Source organism: Trachurus trachurus (genome assembly GCF_905171665.1).
Source record: "Trachurus trachurus genome assembly, chromosome: 5".
NCBI classification, from domain to species: Eukaryota; Metazoa; Chordata; class Actinopteri; order Carangiformes; family Carangidae; genus Trachurus; species Trachurus trachurus.
In genome coordinates this window covers 31,591,591-31,604,017 of record NC_139896.1, presented here as the reverse complement: position 1 = coordinate 31,604,017, position 12,427 = coordinate 31,591,591, and the positions used below count along the sequence as shown (strand labels likewise).

Sequence of the window (12,427 nt, the reverse complement as noted above, 5' to 3'; positions counted from 1 at the left end):
TATGACTCTCACTTTACCTAAATGACTCATGCAGACGACAATATTGTCATTATTGCTGCTCAGTTGGTTGCTCTGTTTCAGTTTTCACATAATAAATGTTTGGATAACAGTGTAAGATATATAAGATTGTTTTCTTTAAGGTTGCTCTCATCATCATAGATGTTGTTCTGTTTCTCACATGAATAGTTTGCATCACTGAGCTGCAGGAGCCTCAGTGCTTCAGCAGATATAGTAAACTTATGATATCAGAGGTTGAATACTCCCATAATATCTTCATGTCATGTGAAATCCTACATTCCTCTCACTCTATTCTATCAACTGAATATTGGAGTAATTGTAGGGATTTACAAATATTTAAAACAAACAGTGATCACAGCTTGAGCATGTATCTTAAGAAATGGTCCTAAGATGAACATTTTTTGAAAACTTGTTCCAGAGTATTCAAAATTTATTTTGCCCCAAAATTAAAACGTATGTCCTTCGAGAAAATGTATAGATTGACTCAAATTATAATCAATTATGAATATATCAGTGAACCATAGTATTTCACTCAATTGGCAGGAATCTACAAATTGATTTGTTTGTCTTCAATATAACTTTACAGAGCGTTATGTCAGTCTTTGGAAACATCAGAAGAGTTCAGTGTTAAATTGTCTCATCGTTAGTGTTTTAGTGTTTCATCTTACACTCTCCTTTTCTCCCTTTCTGTCTCACAGGTCCTGGTTCTGTTGGATGTCTCCCCAGACCAGTCCATGGTGGATGAGGGAGTTGCCCGCGAGGTTATTAACCGCATTCAGAAACTACGCAAGAAGGTGGGGCAGTTATTTCAGGAGCACTACAAGCTCTGGAAAAGAGTGACACATAACAGGCCGCCACTAAATTTTGCAATCCAGTGTGTAATGAATAGAATCTGACAGAGATGAAACACTTCAACAACGTATGTAATCAGGGCTGTGCCAGGCTGAGCAAAACATGCCGCTGAGGCACTGAATTGTGCTTCAAGATAAAATATTTTCCATGGCTGTTGCCTGCATAGTGAGAAATATATATATAACAGTAAAGCAGGGGGTGGAGATTGACTGCAAAAGAGGTGGAACATGAGAAAATGCAACAAAAAAACAACAAAAAAAAGTGTGTCTCTGTGTGGCATTTTAAGGATTGATGTCAACCTGCACATCCAGCAGGTGGACATTTGTGATGGTATGCATTTAGAAGAAAAAGTACACAACAGGATATTGTCTCCAACAGAAAAGCTTGTTTGGCTACTCTGTAAACAAGAGATTTTTTGTCGCTGGTCCTCTTTAAACCTTTAACACTCTCATCCTTCCTGTATACTCACGCTTAATGCCTTATTATATTTTATAATGATGATAATGCTGAAGTTGATTAGGCAATCAATTCCGCAACTGAAAATGACTCCACATAAATTTAAAATAAACTTTTAAGCCCTTAAAGTAGCAAAAATGTCAAATAATCTTATATAATCATATATGGATATTAAAAGAACAATAGACATGCTGCACCGACAAAACAAGGAAATTATTAATTCTGTAGCATAGATCAGAGTCGTGAGAGATGTTGATTTTATATAGTTATTCAAGGACAAATGTAAATCTCTCTTTTTGCACACTTCTTTTAATCATTGTAAATATTATTCCTTGATGTTTTCACTCTTATCCCTGACTTAACTGTTTACCTCTTATTACATTTTGTCAGATATGGGCTCCATACTGCACCATAGGTCTGCATCATGTTCTCTTGGATTTTCCTTTCATTAAAACCCCCCCCCAAAAAAACTATTGATTGAAAATCAACATCAGGGTAATCGATAATGAAACTAATTATTGCCACAGTCCTTTAATGAAGAAGATTTTCTGTATTTCTTTCTTATATTTCCCTCCCTTTGGACCCCCTCAATCTTCGTCTTTATGTCCCATGCTAATTTTGCGAGGGCAGTTTTGAAATCTTTCCACTGCAGCGTCACAGTTAGAAGTTTCTCCATCATAAGGAAGGCTTAATGGAAGCTTAATTACAGTCTGGCCCCTTTCAGATTCTAATGTTGGAGCTTTGAAGTGGTCAGGGGAGTAAAGACGGATTAGCCAACAGCCCCTTGTTTTCACAAGCAACAAACACTTTTTCCGTCCTCCTATAGCAGTGGTGTGCTCTGGCTCCCGGCCAAGCTAAATTCCTCCAGTTATTTCAAACTGAGATCTGTTAGGAATTTTCCACCCCGGGGATGGGAATTAATTTTTAACAATTCTTTGACATGTTTGGTAGTAGTGTGTGGGTTGCGCATGTGTGTCTTTACCGGTGTTTACGTGAGTGTTGGTGTTTTGTTTGTGAGCATAACACCGCTGAGAAACAGGGGTCAGCATTTCCTTTATTTTTATTGGGCTGCACACAATCTGGAGTTCTCTGTAGCTCTATCGGAGGTGTACACACACACTCACAGACACACAGTATTGGTCCCTTCAGGGTAGGGTCAGTACCTTGACTTGGCAAGAAAAGCCTGTAAACCTTCCTCCATTGATTGACTCCTCCTCTGTATCTAGTTAATGTTATTCCTCTGCCCTTGAGCCACATACTGCAAGTGTGTGTGTGTGTGTGTGTGTGTGTGTGTGTGTGTGTGTGTGTGTGTGTGTGTGTGTGTGTGTGTGTGTGTGTGTGTGTGTGTGTGTGTGTGTGTGTGTGTTTGTGTGTGTGTAATACAGTCAGAATATATATGTGTGTGTGGCCGTGCACACTGCAGATTAGGATGAGATCAATGTGTTTGAATGTGTCAAGGTTAGAGGAAGCTGGCAGTACACAATGCCAAAATAGATGGGCTTTCATCCAATAAAAAAATCTCCCCTTGTTCCCTTCTGCCTTTATTTGTTCTTGTACTGTTTTCTGCTTTTTAATCCCTACCCCTCTCGTCTTTTGTTCGCCTCTTCCATTTTGTTTATCCCATACCTCCTCTTTTCCCCTCTTTCCGGTAATTGCCTCCTCCAGATTTCATTTTCTTTTAAAAGAGAGAGGGAAAAAAAGCTTTGAAGAAAGTTCCTTGTCGCAGTAATTGTGAGCCTGTGTCCTTGGCAATCATTACTCATATCAGATAACAGCTTTTCTAAATCAAATGTCAGATTATCGTTTGTTTTTTGTTGCAAAGTTCAAGCAGTGTGTTTAGCATATTTGCTCACACCTTTTGCTTAGTGTCTGAAAGATGCTTTGTGTGAAATTTGCTCACATTTAGCTTACAGATTGTCTCTCAATCACCTGCTTTAGGGCCATTTGGTGCCGTCTGATGAGATAACTGTGTACTACCGCTGCCTGCCTGAGGGGGAGTACCTGGGCTCTGTGGTCCAGGCTCACACAGACTTCATCCTGGCCACCACCAAGGCTCCACTTCTGCCCTACCCTGTCCCCAACAGCGCCAGCGTCATCATAGAGGAGAAGACTCAGGTACGACTGGGGATAAGCAGCGTGTGAATGATCACTTGGTGTGAACTGCTGTGCCACATATACATTAAATGCACCAATACCATACCAAGTGTGTTCTTAGGACTTTCATTTGCATTTTGCTATTTTGCACAGGTCACAATTTTTTTTTTAATGAAATAACACTTGGGTAGAGATTATGAAATGAAGTGTTGGTCTTTGTCTCATTTGTTCCTATATGCTTTTATTTTGCAGCTGAAGGGTTCAGACCTGGAGTTAACCATTGTGAAGGGGTCTTCAGCCCCTCGAGCCCCTCTAAATGGACCAGCTTGCGCCTATGTAAACCTCAGAGTGAAGGTCAACAACAAAGAACAAGGTAGCACCTGGTGGTGGTCAAATAGGAAGCCTGTGTTTGCAGCCAGAAACCTCTCAGAAGCATATTTGTGACTGATCAAATTTAGTTTTTATTTTATAAGGAACTTCAAATGTCTGGATCACTTCATTCACTTTCATTACTGTATGAGCTGCGTCACCATGCTCATAATTCTCTCTGACTGGTTTGTTGTTCAGACGGGGTGGTGCTGTTGGAGAACCCCAAAGGAGACAACAGACTAGAGGTGGACAAGCTGAACAGAGTCTGCTCCAGCATCTTTGGAACAAACAACACCAAACTCAGATTCTTCAGTGGCGCAACTGGTGAGAACTGATGTGACCTCTCAGAAAGACATAAACCCCGACAGATCAGACTCTCATATCCTTGTGTGACGATTCTGTCTATTTGAGGCTCCATAGTAACCCAGATATAAATAATAAAAGTCCTTCAGTATGTCTGTATTTGTATGTCCACTTCAGAGTTGACCAGCAAAACGGACCTTCAGGCTCTGAGTGGTAAAACTCTGTCAGTGACGTCAGGCTCCTCCTCCCCCGGTCCTGTCCCCGCCGCCGACACCATCCTCTGTCCTTACGTCAACCTGCTACTCTGCAACGCACAGCCAGCCGGTAAGACACACACACACACACACACACACATAATAATAATCATGCACCACTGATAAGCCAGTCCTTTTTAGGCAGTAGTTTATCCATGCTAATCACCTAAACCCCTGCTACCAAACAACAATGAACGTGTCCTACACTATAACACAGTACATTTCCAAAGTAGATAAAGGTAAGTTGCAGACCTGACTATGAGAGCTGGATAAACATGGAGCAGCATCTCTGAGCCTTTGCAGTAATGTCTGCCCATCACAGAGCGACTGTCCTTCCAGAGATCAATAATACAGTTGCTGTTGTCACTGTTGAAGGTAGAGCCAGCAGTGCTCCACAAGGACTCTTGATATTTGAACTCAGCAGCAAAACAAACACACCTCTCCCTTCACAGCTCCTTCAGAAGCTCCGCCTCCCAAATGAATGGGCCAGCATGACTCGGTGTATAGATTGTTCTTACAGAAATATAGTGGCAGCAGAGAGGACCAATATCACCCGACACATCATTTCAAATTATGCAAAGAAATCTATTGTTCTTGCAAACCTCTGCATGTCGTATGAGCGAATAACATCTTAACTAACATCTAAGAATATGTCTTGATAAATGAAAAATGTACGGCATTGAGTGGTCTGTTGGTACAGCTAATACTACCCACCTGTCAAGCAGAAACAAAGCAAAGTCTGCATTCATCTTCTTGCCCTAGTACTCTGAGTTCTCTCCACTAATCCTTCCAGTCATTCACATCTACCCTCTTCACCTGACCTCTCTATCCACCAGCTGATGAGCCAGGCTCTCTCTCTCTCTCCTTTTGATCCATCCTCCTCCTCTCTGTCTCCTCCCTTTTCCCATGGCAAGGCTCTGGCTTGATCACATACTTTCCCAGGACTTGTGACCAAACCTAACAAGCCAATCATTTCTTCATTTATAGAGTAAGTAGAGACTGTCTGGTTCACTTCACTGTCTTTCTTCCTTCCTCCTTCGTCCACTCTCCTCCAGAATGCCAGACAGGAGAGGTGGCCACCCTCCTGCTGGTGAACCCCGTGGGCCAGAACGGCCTCGACTTCTCAGGCCTGCTGTCTGAGACTGCCAAGATTTTCGGCCTCCGCAGCAGGTGGCTCAAACTCTACCTGGACCAGGACCTCACCCAAGGTAAGAGAGCGTGTTGGGTTGGTCGTGAACAAAATCCAACAACCATACAGAAGGCCTTTAGCATTTAGGAATAAAGTAACACTGCATGGAGGAGGTGATAAAAATAACATTATATTCCCAGTGTTTGCTATTTCTTTAAAGACACAGACTTTTAAATGTATATCTAGATTTTCTTCAGTATCAGAGTAGGGTTAGTGATAGATACATGTGCACACATGGGTACACTGCAAACAGGAAGTGCTTGGAGCTTTATTTGGCATTCTTTTCAGTAACACTAATTTGATTTTAAAAAATGCTAACAAATACCGGTTAAAACAGTGGTTTACAATGAGTAGCAGTACTTAATGTACCTTACATTACAAATGGTCGTTAATAAGAACACAGGCTGTAGATTTCAAGATTACTGGAATCTGTTGTTGTATTGGTTTGCAATTAGACCTATACGTTGGTGTTAACTCGCATCCATTTATCAGAATGATAAAATCAAATTGCTTAACTTGTTATGTTGTCAGACTGAAAAAACAAGTTTGCACTTAGCAGGAGAAATAAAACAGCTGTTTCCTTTGGGTAAAAAAAAGACAACCAATGAGCTCACTTTGAAATAGTAGATGATTTTGACTGTAGTCATAGTCATTACAGGGGAAGGGGTGCTCAGGACATACATGCCCTAGACTGGATTAAAATCACTGACCAGAGCAGGTAATATTATAATCACCCCACCCCACCCCTAGAGGATTAAATCCCCTCTGACTGGGGCTTTAAACTGATTTGAGGCAAGTCATTCTGGACTGATAGAGTGAGGGGGAAATCAGATTGATAGCTCATACCATCATCACCGTTCAATATGTGACTGATAAGAAAACTCAAGTTTCCAGAGGAGGTTAGGGCTTCAAGAAATTATGTTTTAAAATGACATCATGTCTTAGCCAGTGTACTGAATGATAGTTTTTGTTGATGGATGTTCAGATTTTCAAATTCTGAGCTAAAACACTTTATAATATTTACTGTTATTGTTTATATGAATATTATGCATTAATGTACATAGTGTTATGTTGTGGTTTAATCTTTCATAATCTCTTCATGTGTTTTGCTTGTGATATCTAATTATCAACTAACTAAAGCTGTTAAATAAATGCAGAGGAGTAAGATAAACCCGGGATCTCTGAATTGTTGAAGGGTAGAAATAAAATGCTCAATGTGGAGTAAGAAAAAGAGGCGCATTGAGCGAGTCATGGTACATGGAAATGTATAAAATCTTGCTCATGTACAATTCAGTGGCAGTTTGTTTATAGCTCTGTTATTCATTCAACTACAAAACATGTAATTTTTCTCTATTACCCATCATGCATTTCAGTTGACCTGTATCATGGGCTATATTTAAAAGTAGTAAAATACTATGGATTAGATCTCCCCTGCACACCCCGATAAGTGGCTATGTTATGATGACATTTTGGATGCGGTCTGTTGTATTTTCTTGATGTTAAGGTATTAGATGTCATCGTCTGTGATTGTGTGATCAATCAATTAAGCAAACCATATAACCATTTTTTTCCTCTGTTTTCAGAACTGCCAGCTGATGCACCAGTAAAATCTCTAGACACCAAAACTCTGTTTGTGAAAGTTCTTCCAACGACAGCCCAGGCATAAGTCCAGAGTCATCCCCTGATCTTACCATCAACATTTGTCTCAGATGTATAACAGGTTTTTTTTTACCTACTGTAATCCCATGTACGGTGGATTCATGACAGCAATGTATGTCACATGTTAAGAAGGTTTTTTTTTTTCCTGAAATCCTAATACCAAGCAGGCTTGTCTGTGAAGTTCTGTTAAGCCATAGATTCACTGTCACACATCATGAAACTTCTTCAGAGGACTTCAGACAACAACGTTAGCATGGCTGAAGATCACTTGAGGTATTTGTGCTGGAAGGCAATCATACATGTGACAACAGCTGTACTCCCTGACACAGTTTCTTTCCTTCATACCACCTTTAGTGTGTCACCACCTCTAAGTGACAGTTTTCTAAGGAAGCACAATGTGTTGCTGGGCTTTATTTATTCTGGACGAAGGGCAGATTTACATTCTTCATTCAAAGCGGATGCACTTCAAGAACTTCAGGATTGTTCATACAGATGAACACACTGACCGGATGAAAGCATACAGTGGTTGGCCGTGGAAATTGTCTGATGAAGGAAAAACCAGACTTGAACCCACCCTGAAGGTTCTTTAACCTCAGATTGAACGATTTCTATCTCGCTGTCAATGTTACAAATGGATGTTTTTCTTTATTATGCTAATTATAGAAATTATGCAAGCTAATTCCCTTCAAGGCTGACGAGAGGTGAGCTTAGTCCAGAGTAATTATTGCTGTGGCTCATAATTGGGAAACCAATTTGGCCTATTGTGCTCATACTCCATTTTGAATTTAACAGATAAACCTATTCTGTTCATTGCATTGGGAATCCTTTGACAACTCAAAGGCATTTAAAAGGTGAAATGGATTTTCGGGCTGCTGTACCTTAGGGACAAAAGGATTCTGTGATTAAAAAAAAGTTCTATATTAAGTGACAAATGGAATAAATCAAAGGTGACGAAGAATCAATATGTTTTTTTTTTACTTGTGTTCACACAAATCTCAGCATGTGGTGTGGCAAGACCTCTAGTGTGTTGTCATAAAAGGTTTCCATTTCCCATAGTGTTTCCTCTTAACTTTCAATCACCCTTTAAAGGGATAGTTAAACATTTTGGCAAATTGGCCCATTGCCATAATCCCTATAGTCGTTGAGTAGGTTTGTTACCTTTAATTGTCAGTGCAAGCTATTTTTTGAACGGCAGAGCCGAGCCGTGAGCTGCTCAGAGCTACGCTGCGGATGCTAATGTGATTTCTTGGTTTCCCTCATCAAACTCATCAATCATCACACAATCAACAAACTCCAAAACATGGACAAATTGTGACCTGCACATTCACCACGCTATGAGATAATAACAAAACGTTACAAGACAGAGTTGTTTTCGAGGTAAATTCATGCAAAACTGCTGATGCACGTTCCCTTCAGGGGGAGTTTTTCTGCAAGCAGTCTCCATTCTTATCTCATAGCGTGGTGAATGTGCAGGTCACAACTTGTCCACGTTTTGGAGTTGTTGGATTGTGTATTTGATGAGTTTGATGAGGGAAACCAAGAAATCCCATTAGCCTCTGTAGCGTTGCTCTGAGCAGCTCACGGCTCTGCTCCGCTGTTCTAAAAATAGCTTGCACCAACAATTAAAGGTAACGAACCTACTCCCGTAGAGATCATGGCAATGGGCAAATTTGCCAAAATGTTGAACTATCCCTTTAAGTAAAAAAGACAGGGTCCCAAGTTGCTCACAAAGATGCGAAAATATTCACCTGTTTGGAATCAAACTGGTTCTTCTAATCTAGGACACAAAGAATGAAAAAAAATCTGTAGTTCTTCATTTCCTTCTTAAATATTTTTGACACAATCTCACCATAGTCAACAGAAATTGTAGAACATTGAGCATCGATAAAATCATGCTTAAGTTGCATGAAAGAACATGACCACTATCACATGAATGGGTGTCTGTCTTTGGATACACTTTGAACAGTTGGGCTTAAGAAAAGTAAACCACACATTAGTAATATTGAAGGCCAGCTGATGCTCCCATGCAGCTCTTTTACTTGGAACACTTAGCAAATGAAACTTCTGTCGAGGTTTCAGCTGCAGATCTGACCAGAGAGGTTTAGGGAGTAGAGAGGAGGTGATTGAAAAGCTGGACCTGAAAGAAGTGGTGCAGGTGAGGCTGGCCTGGGAACCCAACTTTGGTGGATAATTCTGTGTAGCCAGTAAATACAACAACTTTATCTAGATCTTAAAAGCTTTTATATTTTTGGCGTGCCAATGTAGGAAAGTTACACCTCGAAATGATGGAGAAATCAATTTCAGCAGGGCAGTCTCCGAGAAAACTGTCCGGAATTTGAATGGCCAAGTAATGCAAAGATTAATACTACTCATATTTCTGTCAATTAAATATGAAGCTGCAGCCAGCAAACACTTAGCTTGGCTAGACTTGGCATACAGACTGGAAGCTAGAGGGATCTAAACTGCCTAATCTCCCAACCAGCATCTCTGACTTCATTTATCATGTTATGCCTTGTTTCCCTATTTTGGAAAAAAAAAAAAAAAAATCCTGTCCATAATCCCCCGTAAAATCACAAATGGTCATTTTAAAGAATCTTACAAAACCTTAATTAAGCCTCAAAAAAGCAGCTAATCTGTAAATCCATAACTGTCACAAAGCTGCCTTGCAACACTACCACATGATGGTACCTAACTAAAAACTACATTTTCTTAAGTCAGCCGAGGACTGCAAACTGACAGTGTCATAAACTGACATGGAGCTCTTTCTCATTTCTTGTGTGAGTGATGAGACGATGGTATCTCATTTGTCATGACGACAGATGACCCAGTAACTAGCTGTCCATGGAAAGATGTATTCATCTTGGACTGGGTCATCCTCTGAGCTCCATTTGTTATCAGGATGGCTCAGTCCTACTTTTTATGCCTCTGTGCTCTAGACCAGCTTCAGACTGAGGCATTATGTTTTTATGTTCTCCATCCCTCTGTTCCATTGCATCCTTGTGAATCTCAGTAACGTCTTTAGGGAATTTGCTCAAATTTAGCACAAATATTTACTCCAAATAGCCACTGATTGAAGGATGAGCCGATTATACTCTGGTGGTCATAACTCACTGGTCAAGCTCACAGTGACCTCACGTCTATCATATTCTTGTTCATGAAATGTATCAGGAATGCCTGGAGGAAATATCTGGTGCATGTGTCCACTGAGTCTCAAAGATGAACTGATAAGACATTAATGGTCAAAGGTCACTGTTATCTCACATGTCATAATTAGCGTCTGTTTACTTATTTAGTCATGATAAATAGTACCTCTTTATTAAATAAATCAAAACTTTCTCTATGAGTCTAGACATACATACATAGACATAAACTGCAACTTCACCAGTTGATGTGGGCGTACAGCTGAGATGCAGCAGTTTAAGTTTAAAGGGGACATATTATGGAAATATCACTTTTTGAAGGCTCTTTAAACTTTCAGGCCCCAAAATGTGAGAATTGACAAATAACATCTGTAATGTGCAGGCTCCCTAGGTTGAAATCCACATTGTTTTACAAGCTTTGCATAATACCACCCCTACCTGGGGCCGGTAGAAGGGGCGGGGCGAGCAGTGGTTCATTTTAGGCTAAAACCAGCCGTTCTGAACAGGGCAGTTTTGAGAAGATGGAAAGAGCCGTGATGTTTGATCCTTGGGGTATTTTGACCAAAGCATGTCACAGATATGTATTTAAGACACCTGGGAACTATTTTAATTTGTGGAAAGGGGGCATAATATGTCTCCTTTAACTCCCTGGCAGCTAGTCTGAAGGTGGGGTGCATTGTAGATGTGATTCAAAATGAGAATTTAAAATGCCCATGTACTGTATATCAGAAAACAGGGACAAGGTAGTTTGAAGAATAAAGTTAACAGGGTCACTAGAGACACAGTGTTGAACATTACTTTTTTTCTTCTCCTGGTAACATGATGGGTAACATTGAGGTCTAGTTTGACTGCTGAGGATTAAGCTTGGTGTTAGGCTGACTTGGCTTTCCAGGGGACATTTATAGGCTACTGACATCCACAGGCATGGTGTTAATCTCTGTCTGTGAAACATGGTTCCCACTGGTCTGGAGCCAATACAGTGAGAGGTCCACTGTGTCTGTGTTGATTAATGGAGGACCCATGAGGGAGAACTGCTTGTTGGCAGTTGTGATAACCCTTACTTTGGGGGCTCTGCTGCAGAACCTCTCTTTTCCTTGTGATCTCTATGGCACTCTATTATAAATGTACTGCTAATTTGCATGAATATATAAATATACATGGTAATGTTCAAAATATTAGTTCACTGCAGACTGCATTGCCATCAGCACCAACAAGGTGCACTGAGCTTTCTCCTTGAACACTACAAAGTTGTTTCATCAAAGGGATTTAATATTATGACCCAAATGTTGTTTTGCTCTATAAAGGAAAAGAATGGCAGCAAGAGTTACGAAAAAAGTGTGAAAACAATTGAGTAAATTTCAAACCAAAAGTTGTTTACAGCTTTTTTACATAGTATTGAGTGAAACAATCAATGCCGCTTAAGAGTGGTACTTCATAAGCAGTATCCCCTGAAGATGTGAGTAGTCTTAGTACAATCTAGACACTCAGTTACTTTCCACCTGAGAACACCAGCATGTCTATAATCATTGTCACTTCAGTGTGATGATTTGATCCTCCTCCCTCCTAGGCGGAGCAGCATGCTGCTTCACTGGTTAAATATTAAGCACACTGCTCTGTCTCATCCTCCTTTCATCCGTCTCGCTCCCATCTGCTCCTGCTGCTCCATTTGTGCTGCGGCACACCCTGGCCCGGGTAAGAGAGCAGGTCAGCGACCCATCTGCTGACAGACATGACAGAAACGTAGTATGCAGCTCTGATGAAGTGAACATGACCCCTTGTCATCCAACTGTAATGATGGACACCAAAACTCATTACAGTGATAGTCAGCAACAAGCAAAGGGGGTTTGGCCACAATAAAGCCCAGGTGTGTTTCCAAGAATATATAGACCAACAGGAGCTGCTCCCAGCCGGCCCACCCTGGCAATATGTGTGCTGCGGAACGGAAAAATCTAAATCTCTGCCAGTAAATCAATTTTCAGCACCCTGCATGTTGCCCACTGTAGAATGACAGCAGCAAATACAACCTCATACAAGTGAGCACAATGGGTAAGAGGATGAATAAAAGTAGGCATGTTTGTTATATTGGCTGAGCA

At 40.7% G+C, this 12,427-nt stretch overlaps 1 protein-coding gene across 1 annotated transcript in view; it reads left to right on the top strand.

Moving 5' to 3' along the window:
* iars1 (isoleucyl-tRNA synthetase 1) overlaps positions 1 to 7,492 on the top strand; it is a 54,210-nt gene extending 46,718 nt beyond the window's left edge. The window contains exons 28-34 of the mRNA XM_083972619.1: positions 717 to 812; positions 3,265 to 3,441; positions 3,673 to 3,793; positions 3,988 to 4,113; positions 4,270 to 4,416; positions 5,402 to 5,554; positions 7,119 to 7,492. Of these exons, the coding sequence (XP_083828745.1) occupies positions 717 to 812; positions 3,265 to 3,441; positions 3,673 to 3,793; positions 3,988 to 4,113; positions 4,270 to 4,416; positions 5,402 to 5,554; positions 7,119 to 7,201 (903 nt within the window). The 3' untranslated portion in view covers positions 7,202 to 7,492. The remainder of the gene's footprint in view (positions 1 to 716; positions 813 to 3,264; positions 3,442 to 3,672; positions 3,794 to 3,987; positions 4,114 to 4,269; positions 4,417 to 5,401; positions 5,555 to 7,118) is intronic.
* The last annotated feature ends 4,935 nt before the right edge of the window (positions 7,493 to 12,427 follow it).